This window comes from Podarcis pityusensis (assembly GCF_964106645.2).
Source record: "Podarcis pityusensis genome assembly, chromosome: 14".
Classification (NCBI taxonomy): Eukaryota; Metazoa; Chordata; class Lepidosauria; order Squamata; family Lacertidae; genus Podarcis; species Podarcis pityusensis.
In genome coordinates, this window is record NC_138039.1 from 37,421,165 (window position 1) to 37,435,244 (window position 14,080).

General features: G+C 41.6%; 1 protein-coding gene across 4 annotated transcripts in view; it reads left to right on the top strand.

The window, feature by feature from the left end:
• Window positions 1–14,080, top strand: part of ARNT2 (aryl hydrocarbon receptor nuclear translocator 2) — a 151,156-nt gene that overhangs the window by 111,139 nt on the left and 25,937 nt on the right. For all 4 annotated transcript variants that reach the window (XM_080980361.1, XM_080980362.1, XM_080980363.1 and 1 more), the window contains exons 12-13: window positions 108–259; window positions 13,260–13,332. In XM_080980361.1, coding sequence (XP_080836487.1) covers window positions 108–259; window positions 13,260–13,332 — 225 coding nt within the window. The remainder of the gene's footprint in view (window positions 1–107; window positions 260–13,259; window positions 13,333–14,080) is intronic.

Consider the following 14,080-nt stretch of genomic DNA (forward strand, 5'->3'; position numbering starts at 1 on the left):
GGAGGAAGGGAAAGGAGATTGTTCGCCGCTTTGAGACTCCTTAAGGTAGTGATAAAGCGGGATATCAAATCCAAACTCTTCTTCTTCTTTTACAATGGCCTCTGCAGGTTGTTAAACTGAAAGGACAGGTGCTCTCTGTGATGTATCGCTTTCGTACCAAGAACCGGGAATGGATGCTAATCCGGACCAGCAGCTTCACATTTCAGAACCCTTATTCGGACGAAATTGAGTACATCATCTGCACCAACACTAACGTAAAGTACGTGTTTCAACCTTAAATTTACGGTTTTTCCCCATTGCCTTCCCTTCTCTGAAACACTTTTATGCCCTGCTCCTTGTGGTTTTCTAAAGGTAAAAGTTATGCTGTCTGCGCTAGGCCTTGCTTAAAGCCATTCCGTGTATTATGACAGAGTAAACCCAAGCTTCTCACTGAATGCACTTAAGAACATAGGGAGCTCCCTCATATCAAGTCAGACTACTGGTCCAACTAGCTTAGTATTGTCTGAACTGACAGGCAGTGGTCCTCTGGGGTTGCAGATGATGACCTCTTTAGGTCCTACCTGGAGATGCTGAAGATTTATCATGAGTCTTCCTACACTCAGTGGAGATGCTCTACCACTAAGCTATGTCTCTCCCTTGGCAGCTCAGCTAATCCACCTAACTGATATGTTGTACCTGTATGATACATGTGTTTCCATTCATGCTTACATTTTAATGTGTACGCTCAGGCAGGGCGGGATGTTACACATGCACCTAGAAAAAACGTAATGTGTGAAATGATCCTCCTTTTCCTGGGTGTCAGAGTTCAGCAGGGCCAGAGGCAAGCCGTATGGTCCAAACGAGCATCATTGGTGCTGATCCCTGCTGCGAGGTTTGTTTGTTTAATGATACACTGGGAAGGAAGATTGCTTTGCCCAATCAAATGGCCACCTGCTATGGATGCTTTAGCTGAGATTCCTGCATTGCAGGGGGTTGGACTAGATGATCCTTGGGGTCCCTTCCAACTCTACAAGTCTATGAAATCCCATGTATGCCTATGGAGATTCCAGCAACCAATTCCCAAGCTTTCTGGTCTGCAACTTGCAAAAAAGGGCCTACAGTGCCTTAAAAAGTCTTAGCAGATTTGTGGCATAAGCTTTCAGTGCACCATGTAGCACAGTTCATCTGATCCTTCGAGTATTGTCCTCTGTTGGTAGAAAAAATCATGAGTAGGCAGGGAGTGGATGGGATGATGGAAACACCTGCAGGCCAACCTAATAAGAATGAGATCTCCACCTCCTCTTCCCTGCTTCTCACTGCCTCACTCTGAGAAAAATACTCGTGGGTCCTCCTTCAGAACCAGACATTATTTATTATTATTTATCCTTTATTGAAAAAGAAAAAAAAGTACAAAATTACAAGTGCACTGAGTAAGATAAGACACAAAGAAGAAGAAGTAAGGAATAGTACCCATGTAGAACCCCCCCCCCCAAAAAAAGATATTGAGTACATTACAAAAAAGGGGGGGGGGAATTGTTCCTGTAGTTCACTAGACCTTAACCTAATAGGGCATTTATAAAACTGAATCACAGATATTGCTAAATTTGTCCATAACAAGACTACGTTTGTAAACAAGTTGTTCACGTGTAGCAAGTTTGTACATTATCTTCAATCCAATCATTAAAGGGAGCTGCATTTTTATTTTTCCAGTTCATCAATACCAAAAAAGTAAAAATACCTTTTACTCTAGTAAGGGCGCAAAGAATCCATTCACATTTCCCCTTTGTTCGATTCCATGTGTTGGGTATATAATTCAAAAGAGCCAGGCATTCTTGGCAAGGTGGTACTGCGCATCATGGTGGCTTGCCAAAGCAGCTAGGAAGGCTTTTGTTTTGTTTTTTTTTAAAGCAATTTATTGGGTTTTACAATAGAAACAAACATAATAAACAATATAACATTTGTCTTAACATAGTTTCACCTTTTCTTTGGACTTCCTCACATCTCCCGCTCCCACTTTCATCGTTATAACATTTTGTCAGCAATTTATCATCTTATTTAGATTCTTATATCCCTTCTATGTTTCATAATCTTATAGTTCTCAAAGGAGTTAAATTTTCACAGTCTTACTTATTTTCTTAAAAAAAAACTTCTAAGTTTAGTGGTGCTCAGTTATTTTGGTCTAGCATCTTATTTAGCATTCGCTCAAATTACAATGTTTTTGTAAATAATTCTTAAATTTCTTCCAATCCTCCTCAATCTCTCTTCTCCCAGGTCACGAATTCTGCCGGTCATTTCGGCCAGTTCCATGTAGTCTATCAGTTGCATCTGCCATTCTTCCAGTGTGGGTAGATCTTGAGTTTTCCGTATTTTGCGAGAAGTATCCTTGCTGCTGTTGTTGCATACATAAAAAATGTCTGGTCCTTCTTTACCACCCCTTGGCCGACAATACCCAAAGGAAAGCCTCTGGTTTCTTAGTGAAGGTATATTTAAATACCTTTTTCAGTTCATTATAAATCATTTCCCAGAACGCCTTCACTTTAGGGCAAGTCCACCAGAGGTGGAAGAACGTTCCCTCACACTCTTTACATTTCCAACACTTATTATCAGACAGGTGGTAAATTTTTGCAAGTTTGACTGGGGTCATATACCATCTATAAATCATTTTCATTACATTTTTCTTTCAGAGCGTTACATGCAGTAAATTTCAATCCATTACTCCACAACCTTTCCCAGTCCTCAAACATGATATTATACCCAATGTCCTGTGCCCACCTTATCATAGCCGATTTAACCGTTTCATCTTGTGTATTCCATTTCAACAGCAAGTTATACATCCTTGAAAGTACCTTAATCTTTGGTTCTAACAATTCTGTTTCTAGTTTCGATTTCTCCACCTGGAACCCTAGTTTCTTATCATTTTTAAAAAACTTCTTTAATCTGAGCGTAATGTAACCAATCTCGCACTTTGTCTTTCATTTTCTCCAAACTCTGCAATTTCCAGTTATCTCCATCCTTTTCTAGTATTTCCCAATATTTTGGCCATTTAGCCTCCATATTGGGTCTTTTTCGGGCCTTGGCTTCCAGAGGTGAAAGCCACCTTGGTGTTTTATTTTCCAGCAAGTCTTTATATTTTGTCCAGACATTAAACAGTGATTTTCTGACAATATGGTTCTTGAAGGCCTTATTTGCTTTAACCTTGTCATACCATAAATATGCATGCCATCCAAAAGTATTGTTAAACCCTTCCAGATCTAACACATCAGTGTCTTCAAGAAGTAGCCAGTCTTTTAGCCAGCAGAACGCTGCGGCTTCATAATACAGCTTTAGGTCTGGCAGGGCAAAGCCCCCTCTTTGTTTTGCATCAGTTAGTATCTTAAACTTAATTCTGGGCTTTTTGCCCTGCCAGACAAACTTAGAAATATCTCTCTGCCACTTCTGAAAGCACTCCTTTTTGTCCAAAACCTGAAGTGTTTGAAATAAAAACAACATCCTTGGCAATACATTCATCTTGATAGCAGCAATTCAGCCTAACAAAGAAAGTTTCAATTTTGACCAACTGTCTAAGTCTCTCTTAATTTCTGTCCAACATTTTTCATAATTGTCCTTAAATAGACTTAGATTTTTTGCTGTTATGTTTACCCCTAGGTATTTTACTTTCTTAACCACATTAAGTTCCGTCTCATTCTGAAACCGTTCTGACTCTGTATCAGTCAAATTTTTTCCCAAGACCTTAGTTTTCTGTTTATTTAATTTAAACCCAGCCACCCGACCAAAGTCATTGATCAGTTGTAATACTCTTTTCGTACTAGGCTCTGGCTTCTGCAGGGTCAAAACCAGGTCATCTGCAAAGGCTTTTAATTTGTATTGTTTCTGTCCGACCTGAATTCCTTCCACCAACCGATCCCCTCTAATCATGTTCAATAGCACTTCCAGAACCGAAATGAATAACAAAGGGGAGATAGGGCAACCTTGTCATGTCCCTTTTTCAATTTTGAACTCTTCTGTAACCACATTGTTAACTATCAATTTAGCTTTCTGTTCTGAATATATCGCCTCAATCCCATTCTCAAAACCCCGTCCCACTCCCATCTCTTTTAAATTTCCCATCATAAATTTCCAGGAGATATTGTCAAAGGCCTTCTCCGCATCTATAAAAATTAAAACTGCTTTTGTATTTATATCTGTTTGCAAAAGTTCCAAAATGTCAATAATGTTCCTTGTATTAGCAAACAGATGTCTACCTGGGAGAAAGCCGGCCTGGTCCTTATGAATTACTTCATTTAAAACTTTTTTAAATCTACTTGCCAAAATGTCTGCAAATATTTTGTAATCCACGTTTAGAAGGGAGATGGGACGATAGTTCTTAAGTTGTGTCTTTTCAGCTTCCGACTTTGGTATTAATGTGATAAACGCTTCCTTCCACGACTCCGGTGCCCTCCTCCCCTCCATAATTTCATTGCTGACCTCCATCAAAGGTTGTATCAGATAGTCTTTTAATGTCTTATAGTACTTGGAAGTCAGCCCATCTGGCCCTGGAGATTTGCCAAGTTGCATGTTCTGAATGGCTTGTTCAATCTCCTGTCGTGTTATTTTAGAATTCAGGATTGTCCTATTTTCTTGTGACAATTTAGATAGTCCATTTTTTGCCAAAAATTGTTTCATCTCAACTTCGTCTTGCGGCCCTTGGGTGTATAGTTTTTTGAAGTATCTCTGGAAACACTTTCTAATGTCCACTGGATTCTGGATATTTTTTCCATCAACCTCTAAGTTTGTAACCGTATTTAATCTTTGTCTTCTCTTCAACTGCCAAGCTAGCAGTTTTCCACATTTATTCGCCGACTCAAACGTTTTTTGTTTCATTAATTTAACCTTCCATTCAATTTCCTGATTTATCAGTTTAGAATATTGTGTTTGATAAAGTTTAATTTCTCTCAGAGTTGGCTGTGACTTCGGATTCACTCTTAATTTCTTCTCTAATTCTTTTATTTTATCCAAGATCTTATCTTTTTTCTCATTTTGTGTTCTTTTCTTTACTGCATTCTGCTGTATCAAGAATCCCCTCATTACAGCTTTGCTTGCGTCCCAGACGATTCTTTTTTCCACCGTAGTATTCATATTTATCTCAAAATAATCCTTCAAAACTTTTTGGGCCTTCTTGGTAATTTCCTGATCTCTGAACAAATTGTCATTCATCTTCCATCTAAAGGATCCAGTTGGTAGTAGTGTCATATCCATCTTTACTGCATTATGGTCGGAACAGGTCTTTGGGCAGATTTCCACTTTTCTGACCTTAGGTGCCAGGCCTCTAGAAATCCATATTTGGTCGATTCTTGTCCAGGTCAGTTGGGCTTCAGAAAAGAATGTTCCCTCTCTTCCTAGTGGGTTCTTTGTCCTCCAGATGTCAATCAAATCCATATTGTCTGTCATTTCAAAAAAGGTTTTAGGTAGTCTGCCGTCTTTTGTAACATTTTGACTTTGTGACTTGTCCATGTTAGTTGATACGACCCCATTCATGTCTCCCATCATTATGATGTTGTTGTAGTCCAGATAGTCCAGCATTGTCTCCTGCAGCTTCTTGTAAAATTCCGATTTCCCTTCATTAGGTGCATAGATTCCTAATATCAACAGTTTCTCTCCTTGATATTGTATCTCAATAGCCAAAATTCTTCCATGTTCATCTTTAAATAAGAATTTGGGTGACAAGCTCTCTTTTGCATATATCACCACGCCTCTCTTCTTAACTTTATCCGACGATACAAATTCCTGGCCCAATCTTTTATTTATTAATACTTTTCTGTGGAGCCTCGTCACATGTGTTTCTTGTAGACAGATAATGTCCAATTGTTCTTTTTTTAATATGTGAAATATTTTCTTCCTTTTTTCCGGAATGTTACAACCATTAATATTCCAACTCAACAATTGCAGAGACATCCTGAATTAATCTGGTTATTTCTCCAGGGGTGGTATCTTCTCTGAATCTTCAGGTTCCCCAGGTGCTGGTGTTGATGCTGGCGTTGCCCCAGGCCCAGAGGGTAATTCAATTCCTTTTTGAAGGTCCTCTCCGTGTGTAACCAAAAATTTGTCTCTCTCTTCCAATGTTCTAATTTTAACCTTTCTCCCTCTAAAGGTAAAAGATATTCCTTGGGGGAATTCCCACCTGAATGGAATTGCGTTGCTCCTTAGTAGTTTAGCAAGTTCAGAATAGGCGGCTCTAAGATCCAGCAGTTGTCTTGGAATATCTTTATAAATTTCAATTCTTCTATCCAAAACCTCCAGTGACTTTCCGTAGTGTAGGCCCAAAATCTTATCCCTTTCCTCCTTTGATCTCAATGTTATCAAACAGTCTCTGGGCCTCTCCTTCTTTGTGAATCTTCCAAGTCTGAAAGCTGACACAATTTTAAAGTCCTTTTCTTCCAAATTCCAGAACTTGGAGAATTCTTTGGTCAAAAACTCAGTTAGATTTCCTTCTTCTGCCTCTTGTAATGATCTAATCCTCAAATTATTCTCACGATTTCGCAGTTCTATCATTGAAAGATAAATCTGATGTTCCCCAACTTGTTTAGTGAGTGGTCTTACCTCTTGCTCTAAATTTTCCAATTTTTGTCTGGTATCCTCAGCCAATTTCCGATTTTCTGCTGAGGCCTCCGTTAACTGTCCAATTGCTTGTGTATTCTGTACCACTTGTATGGTTAATTTATTTAGACATTCTGTATTCTTGTCAATCTTTGCTGATTGCACATCTACTTTCTTGTCCAAAGCTTCCAATTTTTCAAAGATTTTGTCTAGGACAGAAACAGATGCTCCTGAGGCCATATCTTCCAATTGTAACTGCTCTGCTTCACCCTCTCCCTCTTTTGCCTGTGACAAGGCAACTTCTTCAACTTCTACTTCTGAGGGCAAAGTAGGTACAGATGATCTGCGTGTCTGCGAGGCTGAGGTTAGAGTTGTTAAAGTTGTTTGTCTAACTCTCCCTCTTTTTCTTGTGCCACTCATTCCAACGTTATCTATCAGTCAAGGTCACACTGAGTTATTCCCATGGGAATAGAAAGGCCCAGAGCAAGCAAACAACAAGGGAATCGAAAGTAAATGTACATGTAAAGTCACTGTTTTAATCCAATCCTCTAGAGGGAGCTTAAAATGTCTTTCAGAGTCTAATTTAATATCCAAGAACCTTCAGATACAAATGTTTAGCAGAGTTTATAAATGGTCACTTTGTTACAGACAGTGCTTATTTGTCTCCAAAAAGAATGTTTCAAATTTAAAAGGTCTCAATACCCTCAGATTGTTGCAAGTTCCAATATACAGTATCCAAATCTGCAGTACTGACAGCTCAGTCTCTCAATGCTCAGGCAGCTCCGGACCCTGGGTTTCACCTTCTAATTTGTAATCCAATAAAAGGAGGAAAGTCAAGTGCAAATAATAATTCCAAATCCTTAACTTAAAGTCTTTACTTTAGGTTGCAAGTTCAGTAGATGCTTAGATCTGTAAAGTTTAAAATCTCTTTCTTTCAGCCTCCACTCCTCCAACTAGTTGCTTTTTTCAAGTTCAATGGCTGCGGAAGACGGACTTCCTGTTTCCACGTCTCTCCGCTTTCAGCCAAGTTCAATCAAATTAAGATTTTTCATTTAGAGTCTCTAATTTCGAGTGATTCAGTCTTTACTCACGAATAAGTTGCTTTACGTCCGAATCCGAATTTTGACAGGAAAAGGGATCAGCGCTCACCGGCAGCAGCAGCGCGGCTTCGCTCCGCAGACTGTGAAACGGCTCTCAGCGCCGCAACCCCCCTCCACGCTCCGGAGCCCCTTACGGGGTTCCTTTCGCGTTTGGAGGGTCGCTCAAGGCGCCCACCGAGCCTCAAGACCCCAAGCTCTTGCTGCCTGGGGTTTTCCGGTGTGGGTCTCCGCTTCGCCGTAGCGGACGACCCGTTGTCTGTGGAGCCTCCTCTCCCGTTCAGAAGAGGACCGCCATTGCTGTTCGCGCCGCCCCCGGAAGTGCAGCTAGGAAGGCTTTTGAAATGGATTTTTAATCTATTTAGAAAGCTTTAAAAAATAAAATAAGCTTTAAAATACTTGTAGCTGCTGCAGCAACGCAGACATCCTCCTTGCCATCTTGCCCAGAATGCCTCGCTCTGGAGAAAGGACCACCTTGGCCTTTTCCCAGAGCAAGGTGAGACAAGTCTGAGGGAAAGAAGGTGGAGAAGCCTCGTGCTAGGCCTGAACAGCTGCTCTCAGGTTAGATCCACACTGTGCATTTAAGGCACATTTAAAACACATGACCCCCCCCCAAATCCTGGGAGCTGTAGTTTGCAGTGGGTGCTAGGCATTGTAGCTCTGTGAGGGTAAACAATAGTTCCCAGGATTCTTCAGGGGAAGTCATGTGCTTCCAATAAACAGTGGTACCTCGGGTTAAGTACTTAATTCGTTCTGGAGGTCCGTTCTTAACCTGAAACTGTTCTTAACCTGAAGCACCACTTCAGCTAATGGGGCCTCCTGCTGCTGCTGCGCCGCCGGAGCACAATTTCTGTTCTCATCCTGAAGCAAAGTTTTTAACCCGAGGTACTATTTCTGGGTAAGCAGAGTCTGTAACCTGAAGCGTATGTAACCCGAGGTACCATTGTATACTGTGGGTGTGACCTCTTTATCACCTGAGACCAGACTGAGGATCTCAAGAAGGAAAGTTTTCTCAGTGATATTGCCTTCACTGTGGAACTCTTGTCTGTATGGAAGCCTTCCAAGCTAGTGGTTCTTTTTAAAAGGCTGATGGGGAAATGTTTCTGTTTTGCTTTGGAGGTGGGTGGCTAAACTGCTTGTGGTGTCACTGTGTTTTTTTTAATCCTCCAAGATCTCTGTGCTGGTTCCCCCCCAGATTTTTTTAATGCCTGCTGCTTTTTTATTGTGTGTTGCCCCCCCCCCCTTCTCCTTTAATGCGGTTTTAAACATTATGTTGTTTTGATTGCTAAGTCATACTGAGGGGCCTGACTTGGGTCCAAGCGCTGGTTAGGAACTTGACAATAAATCAATGTCTCTTCCACATCAGCGAACTGGAGGAGCAGAAGGGGCCAGCTCTGACAAACAAGTTTCTGTTTCCGCACCGTCCAGAAGGCTTCAAGAATCTGGCCTTTAAATTAGCCGGTGTTGACTGTTCTGCCAGCCTTTCCCTTTCAAGGCTGCATACATAGGCACGGCAGTGCATTCTGAGAGAGATGATGCCGCAGGGGCCTTCCTTGGATCCTGTTGTAGCTATCCTCAGTTGGCTTCGCAAAACAAGCCCGACTTGTTGCCCAAATATGGTGGTTGGCTACTACCAAGGTCTCCGGTTAACGCATTGTTATTATTCTTTCCTAGTGAAATGGTAATGTCAAAGAGGATGTGGCAGCCCTTTTCCTTTTTCTGCCTCTAGAATTATAAATATTAGAAGGAGCTAGGATTTTCCACATGTTGATAATTCTGGCAGATTGTTCCTCTTTTGAGAGCTCCGTCCGTGAACTTGGAAAGCCTGCTCCAGTTGGCATTTGCTCGCATCTCTGTCAAAATGAGCCAAGCAGGTTTCTGACAGTGACGGATGATTCAGGGCCTTGGACTGCAATTGGCGGAGTTATTCTTATCCTAAGGTTGGCGGGTGGTCACTGGTTGAATTGCTGTGACCTAACAGATGCTGCATTGGGACGCGGGTGGCGCTGTGGGTTAAACCACAGAGCCTAGGACTTGCCGATCAGAAGGTCGGTGGTTCGAATCCCCGCGACGGGGTGAGCTCCCGTTGCTCAGTCCCTGCTCCTGCCAACCTAGCAGTTCGAAAGCACGTCAAAGTGCAAGTAGATAAATAGGTACCGCTCCGGCGGGAAGGTAAACGCCGTTTCCGTGCACTGCTCTGGTTTGCCAGAAGCGGCTTAGTCATGCTGGCCACATGACTCGGAAGCTGTACGCCGGTTCCCTCGGCCAGTAAAGCGAGATGAGCGCCGCAACCCCAGAGTCGGTCACGACTGGACCTAATGGTCAGGGGTCCCTTTAGCTTTAACAGATGCTGCACAAGCATCCTTGGGCAGCTGCCAAGTCCCCAGCGCTCTGGTAGGAGCCCTTATAAAATTATGCTGCATCTGGAGTATAGTGGGAAATTAGCGTAGTGGCTTCCTGGTGCCAATTGGGAGAGAAAGCCCTAAATGGCCTCAGCCCAGTATACCTGAAGGAGTGTCTCCACCCCCGTCATTCAGCCCAGACACTGAGGTCCAGCACCGAGGGCCTTCTGGCAGTTCCCTCACTGTAAGAAGTGAAGTTACAGGGAACCAGGCAGAGGGCCTTTTCAGTAGTGGCGCCCATCCTATGGAATGCCCTCCCATTAGATGTCAAGGAAATAAACAACTATCTTACTTTTAAAAGACATCTGAAGGCAGCCCTGTATAGGGAAGTTTTTAATGTTTAATGATGTGTTGTGTTTTTAACGTTCGGTTGGGAGCCGCCCAGAGTGGCTGGGGAAGCCCAGCCAGATGGGCGGGGTATAAATAATAAATAAAATTAATTTTAGAAATGCCCCTGCTAGGTAAACCCAGGACCACTTCAAACCTGGTGTTAGCCCTGGTTCTGCCACTGAGCCTAGCTAAATACTAACCAGAGTTTCAACATTTCTCAGAAGCTATGTGATGCCACCTTAAGTGCAGTTATTTTAGTTCGATAAACAGCATTTCTAGGAACTGTTTACATATGAAGTGCAATTACCTATTATACTCCCTTAGAATGATATTTGTTATTAAAAGAGGCAGATAAATAAAAATGTGCTTTAATAATAAATATAGGTAGTGAATGCTATTTTCTGATACGAACACTCAGACAGGAAAACAAAAGAAAGAATGAGCGAACGGTAACATTTTCTTAGTAAATATCAATAGGCTAGGATTTGCTGTTAATAGAGGCAGATAGATATAAATGTACTTCAATAATAAATCTTTTTAGTGAGTGCTGTTTCCTGTTAAGAACACTCAGAGCCAAAAAAGAAATGAAGGAAAAAATGAATGTTTTTTTATTTTTATTTTTTTAAAAACCTAACCAAAAATCAAGAGACCATCTGTATAGAAACCAGGGTGAAAAAGCTATCCATAACCATCAGATAAAAAAGTAAAGCAAATGCATAGATTTATTTTTATTTTTTTTACAGAGAGCTGTAGAGGGAGCTGAAGATTGCATTAGTTGGTTGTGTTTATTTGATACTGCCTTCCGGCTGGAAGCCATCAACTTTCCAGATCTGGTTTCCGAGTGGAAAGACAACTAAACATTAGGTTCAAATGTTCACTTATTTCCCTGCAAAAGAAAATAATAATAATAAAGATTATTTTGGGCACAACCATCCAAAATGAACTTCCTGAAGAAGCGAAGAGTTTAATGTTTAGCCCTTTGTGCTTTGTTTTGCTCCAAAGGAGAGTCCCATGTAAAAAATTTGCCTTCCCACAACATTCCCATCTGTTGACTTTCGGTGGAAGAAAACGTGGCAAGTGCACTGGTTCCATCCAAAATATGAGACCTGATGATGTTGAATGGGCTTTATGCCCCTTTCCCACGAACACTAAAGTGGAATGAGAGATGTATCCTCGTAATATGATAAGAACCCATAAGAAGACCTGTGCGGAGTCTATCCAGTCTAGTATCCTTTTTTCCACCATGACTCATCCAGATGCTTCTGGGAAGCCCACAAAATTGATACCCCCTCCACTACTGTGGCTCCTCAGCAGCTTGCGTTTGGAGGCATACCGCCATTGATCCTGGTGGTTCTATATAGCCATCATCACTAATAGCCATTGATAGTCTTATCCTCCATGAAATTGTCAGATCCTTGTTTAAAGGCAAGCCATCTAAATTGGTGGCTGTTGCCACATCTTGTAGTAGCAGATTCCATAACGTGTTCCATGTTAAGTCTGTCCTGGATATGATCAGGGCCGGATTTAGGTTTGATGAGGCCCTAAGCTACTTTATATGTCCAGCTGTCCTTTGTCAACAACGAATTGTCGCTGTTTTTTGTGTTGAATATATGCTATATGGTAATTTAGGGATCTAATAGGTATCTAGAGCCATTTGCCACTGTTGTTGTATGTAGGTTTTATTTTATTTGTTTTTTATCTCATATTATGGAAATGTACATCCAGGTTTTTTTCTTTAAATTTTTTTGGGGCCCCCAAGAGATATGATGCACCTTTCAGCTTCATTGGCTAAACCAGGGCTTTAGTATTATAAGAGGTGAATATGAAGGGAGCCAATTTCGTAAATTTGCTGTCCTGATAGATAACATGTAAGGTGTTCTGTGAGCAGTACAAATATTATTGAAGATGGTCTTTTCTAAAAGAGAGAGAGAGAGCACTGTATGCCATCATCTTTAGAGTTGATTTTATGAATGTAAAAATCTATGCAGATCTAATTGATTAAAGTATCAGTTGGTCAATTCAAACTTATGTGATTAATGGACTAAGATTTCTTTAATTGGGTAACAGACCCAAGGCGGACCCACGCCAACTGGAAATATTCATGTGGAGAGAAAAATGTATGGTATATGAACCAGCCTCATTGGTTTCAAATAAACTGACTTTTGGCATTTCCTAAAAAGCACCTGACACTGGACACAGATTATGTCTGCATCCGAGAGATTTATACAGGCATTTTTGACATATTTCTCTTCCTCATTCTGATTCATTTCACCTCCCCTGTATTGAATGTGTCAGTTTCCTTTGATGTAGAGGGCCTTGCTACTGCACATTTTAATTTACTTCCAAAGTTTTCCTAATTGGATTAAGATTATCAGCCGCAGGGTGCCCCCCTCATGCATTCAGATGGCTTTATTTCCTTCAATCTTAGTAGGTTGCAATTGAGAACTTCAAAAAAATCTAAAATTGACTGCCGGAAAGAAGCAGGAGCTCAGGTTTTCTGCAGCTCCCATCCCAAATGCCCTTTTCTTTAAATTGGAAAATGATTTATTGCTGGAATACCTTACAGGGGAAGAAGGTTAGAAACACCTGCATGTCTCTAATTATGGTTCTGCATACCCAGACATCTCCTGCTTTGTTCCTTCCTGGTCCCACCAGTCACCCATCTTTCCTCTCCTGTGCTGGGGCAAAATTTAAAACCATGCTTGCTTTAATATTGGGGAAGGTGAACAGGTTGGACCAAGAGGGTATAGGGCAAGGAGGTGCATGTTGGATATTAAGCTGGCAAGTCACAGCCAGCCAGACAATCTTCCTGTCTGTTAAATATAGTCCTGCAGCTTCGAATGAACCAGCAGCAACAGTTTCTCTTTCCTGCTTCCAGGCAACTTCAGCAACAACAAGCAGAGCTTGAGGTGCACCAGAGAGATGGACTATCATCATATGACTTATCTCAGGTGAGACATTCCTGGCGAGGTGGACTCCTTGTTTGTTTGTTTGTTTGTTTGTTTGTTTGTGTATAAAAATAGGCAGGAATTGGAAATCTAAACAACACCACAAGCACATACTGGCCTGGTCTACCCATTTTGTTGTTTAGTAGTTTAGTCGTGTCCGACTCTTCGTGACTCTATGGACCAGAGCACTCCAGGCACTCCTGTCTTCCATGGCCTCCCACAGTTTGGTTAAACTCATGCTGGTAGCTTCAAGAACACTGTCCAACCATCTTGTCCTCTGTCGTCCCCTTCTCCTTGTGCCGTCAATCTTTCCCAACATCAGGGTCTTTTCCAGGGAGTCTGCTCTTCTCATGAGGTGGCCAAAGTATTGGAGCCTCAGCTTCAGGATCTGTCCTTCCAGTGAGCACTCAGGGCTGATTTCCTGAAGAATGGATAGGTTTGATCTTCTTGCAGTCCATGGGACTCTCAAGGGTCTCCTCCAGCACCATAATTCAAAAGCATCAATTCTTCAGCGATCAGCCTTCTTTATGGTCCAGCTCTCACTTCCATACAAACCATGTGGGGTCTACCCATAATACTAAGCTAACAGTTTAATGGGAACAAGCAAGTATGTTGTTGCACAGGGAGAAAATCACAGTCATGAGAGCTAAACCATGATTTATCTAACCATTGCAGGTGAACACAGGCTTGTGGTTTGTCTCACTCCAAACAAACCATGATCTGTAACCAAGGTTTGTTCTTGGCTCTACCA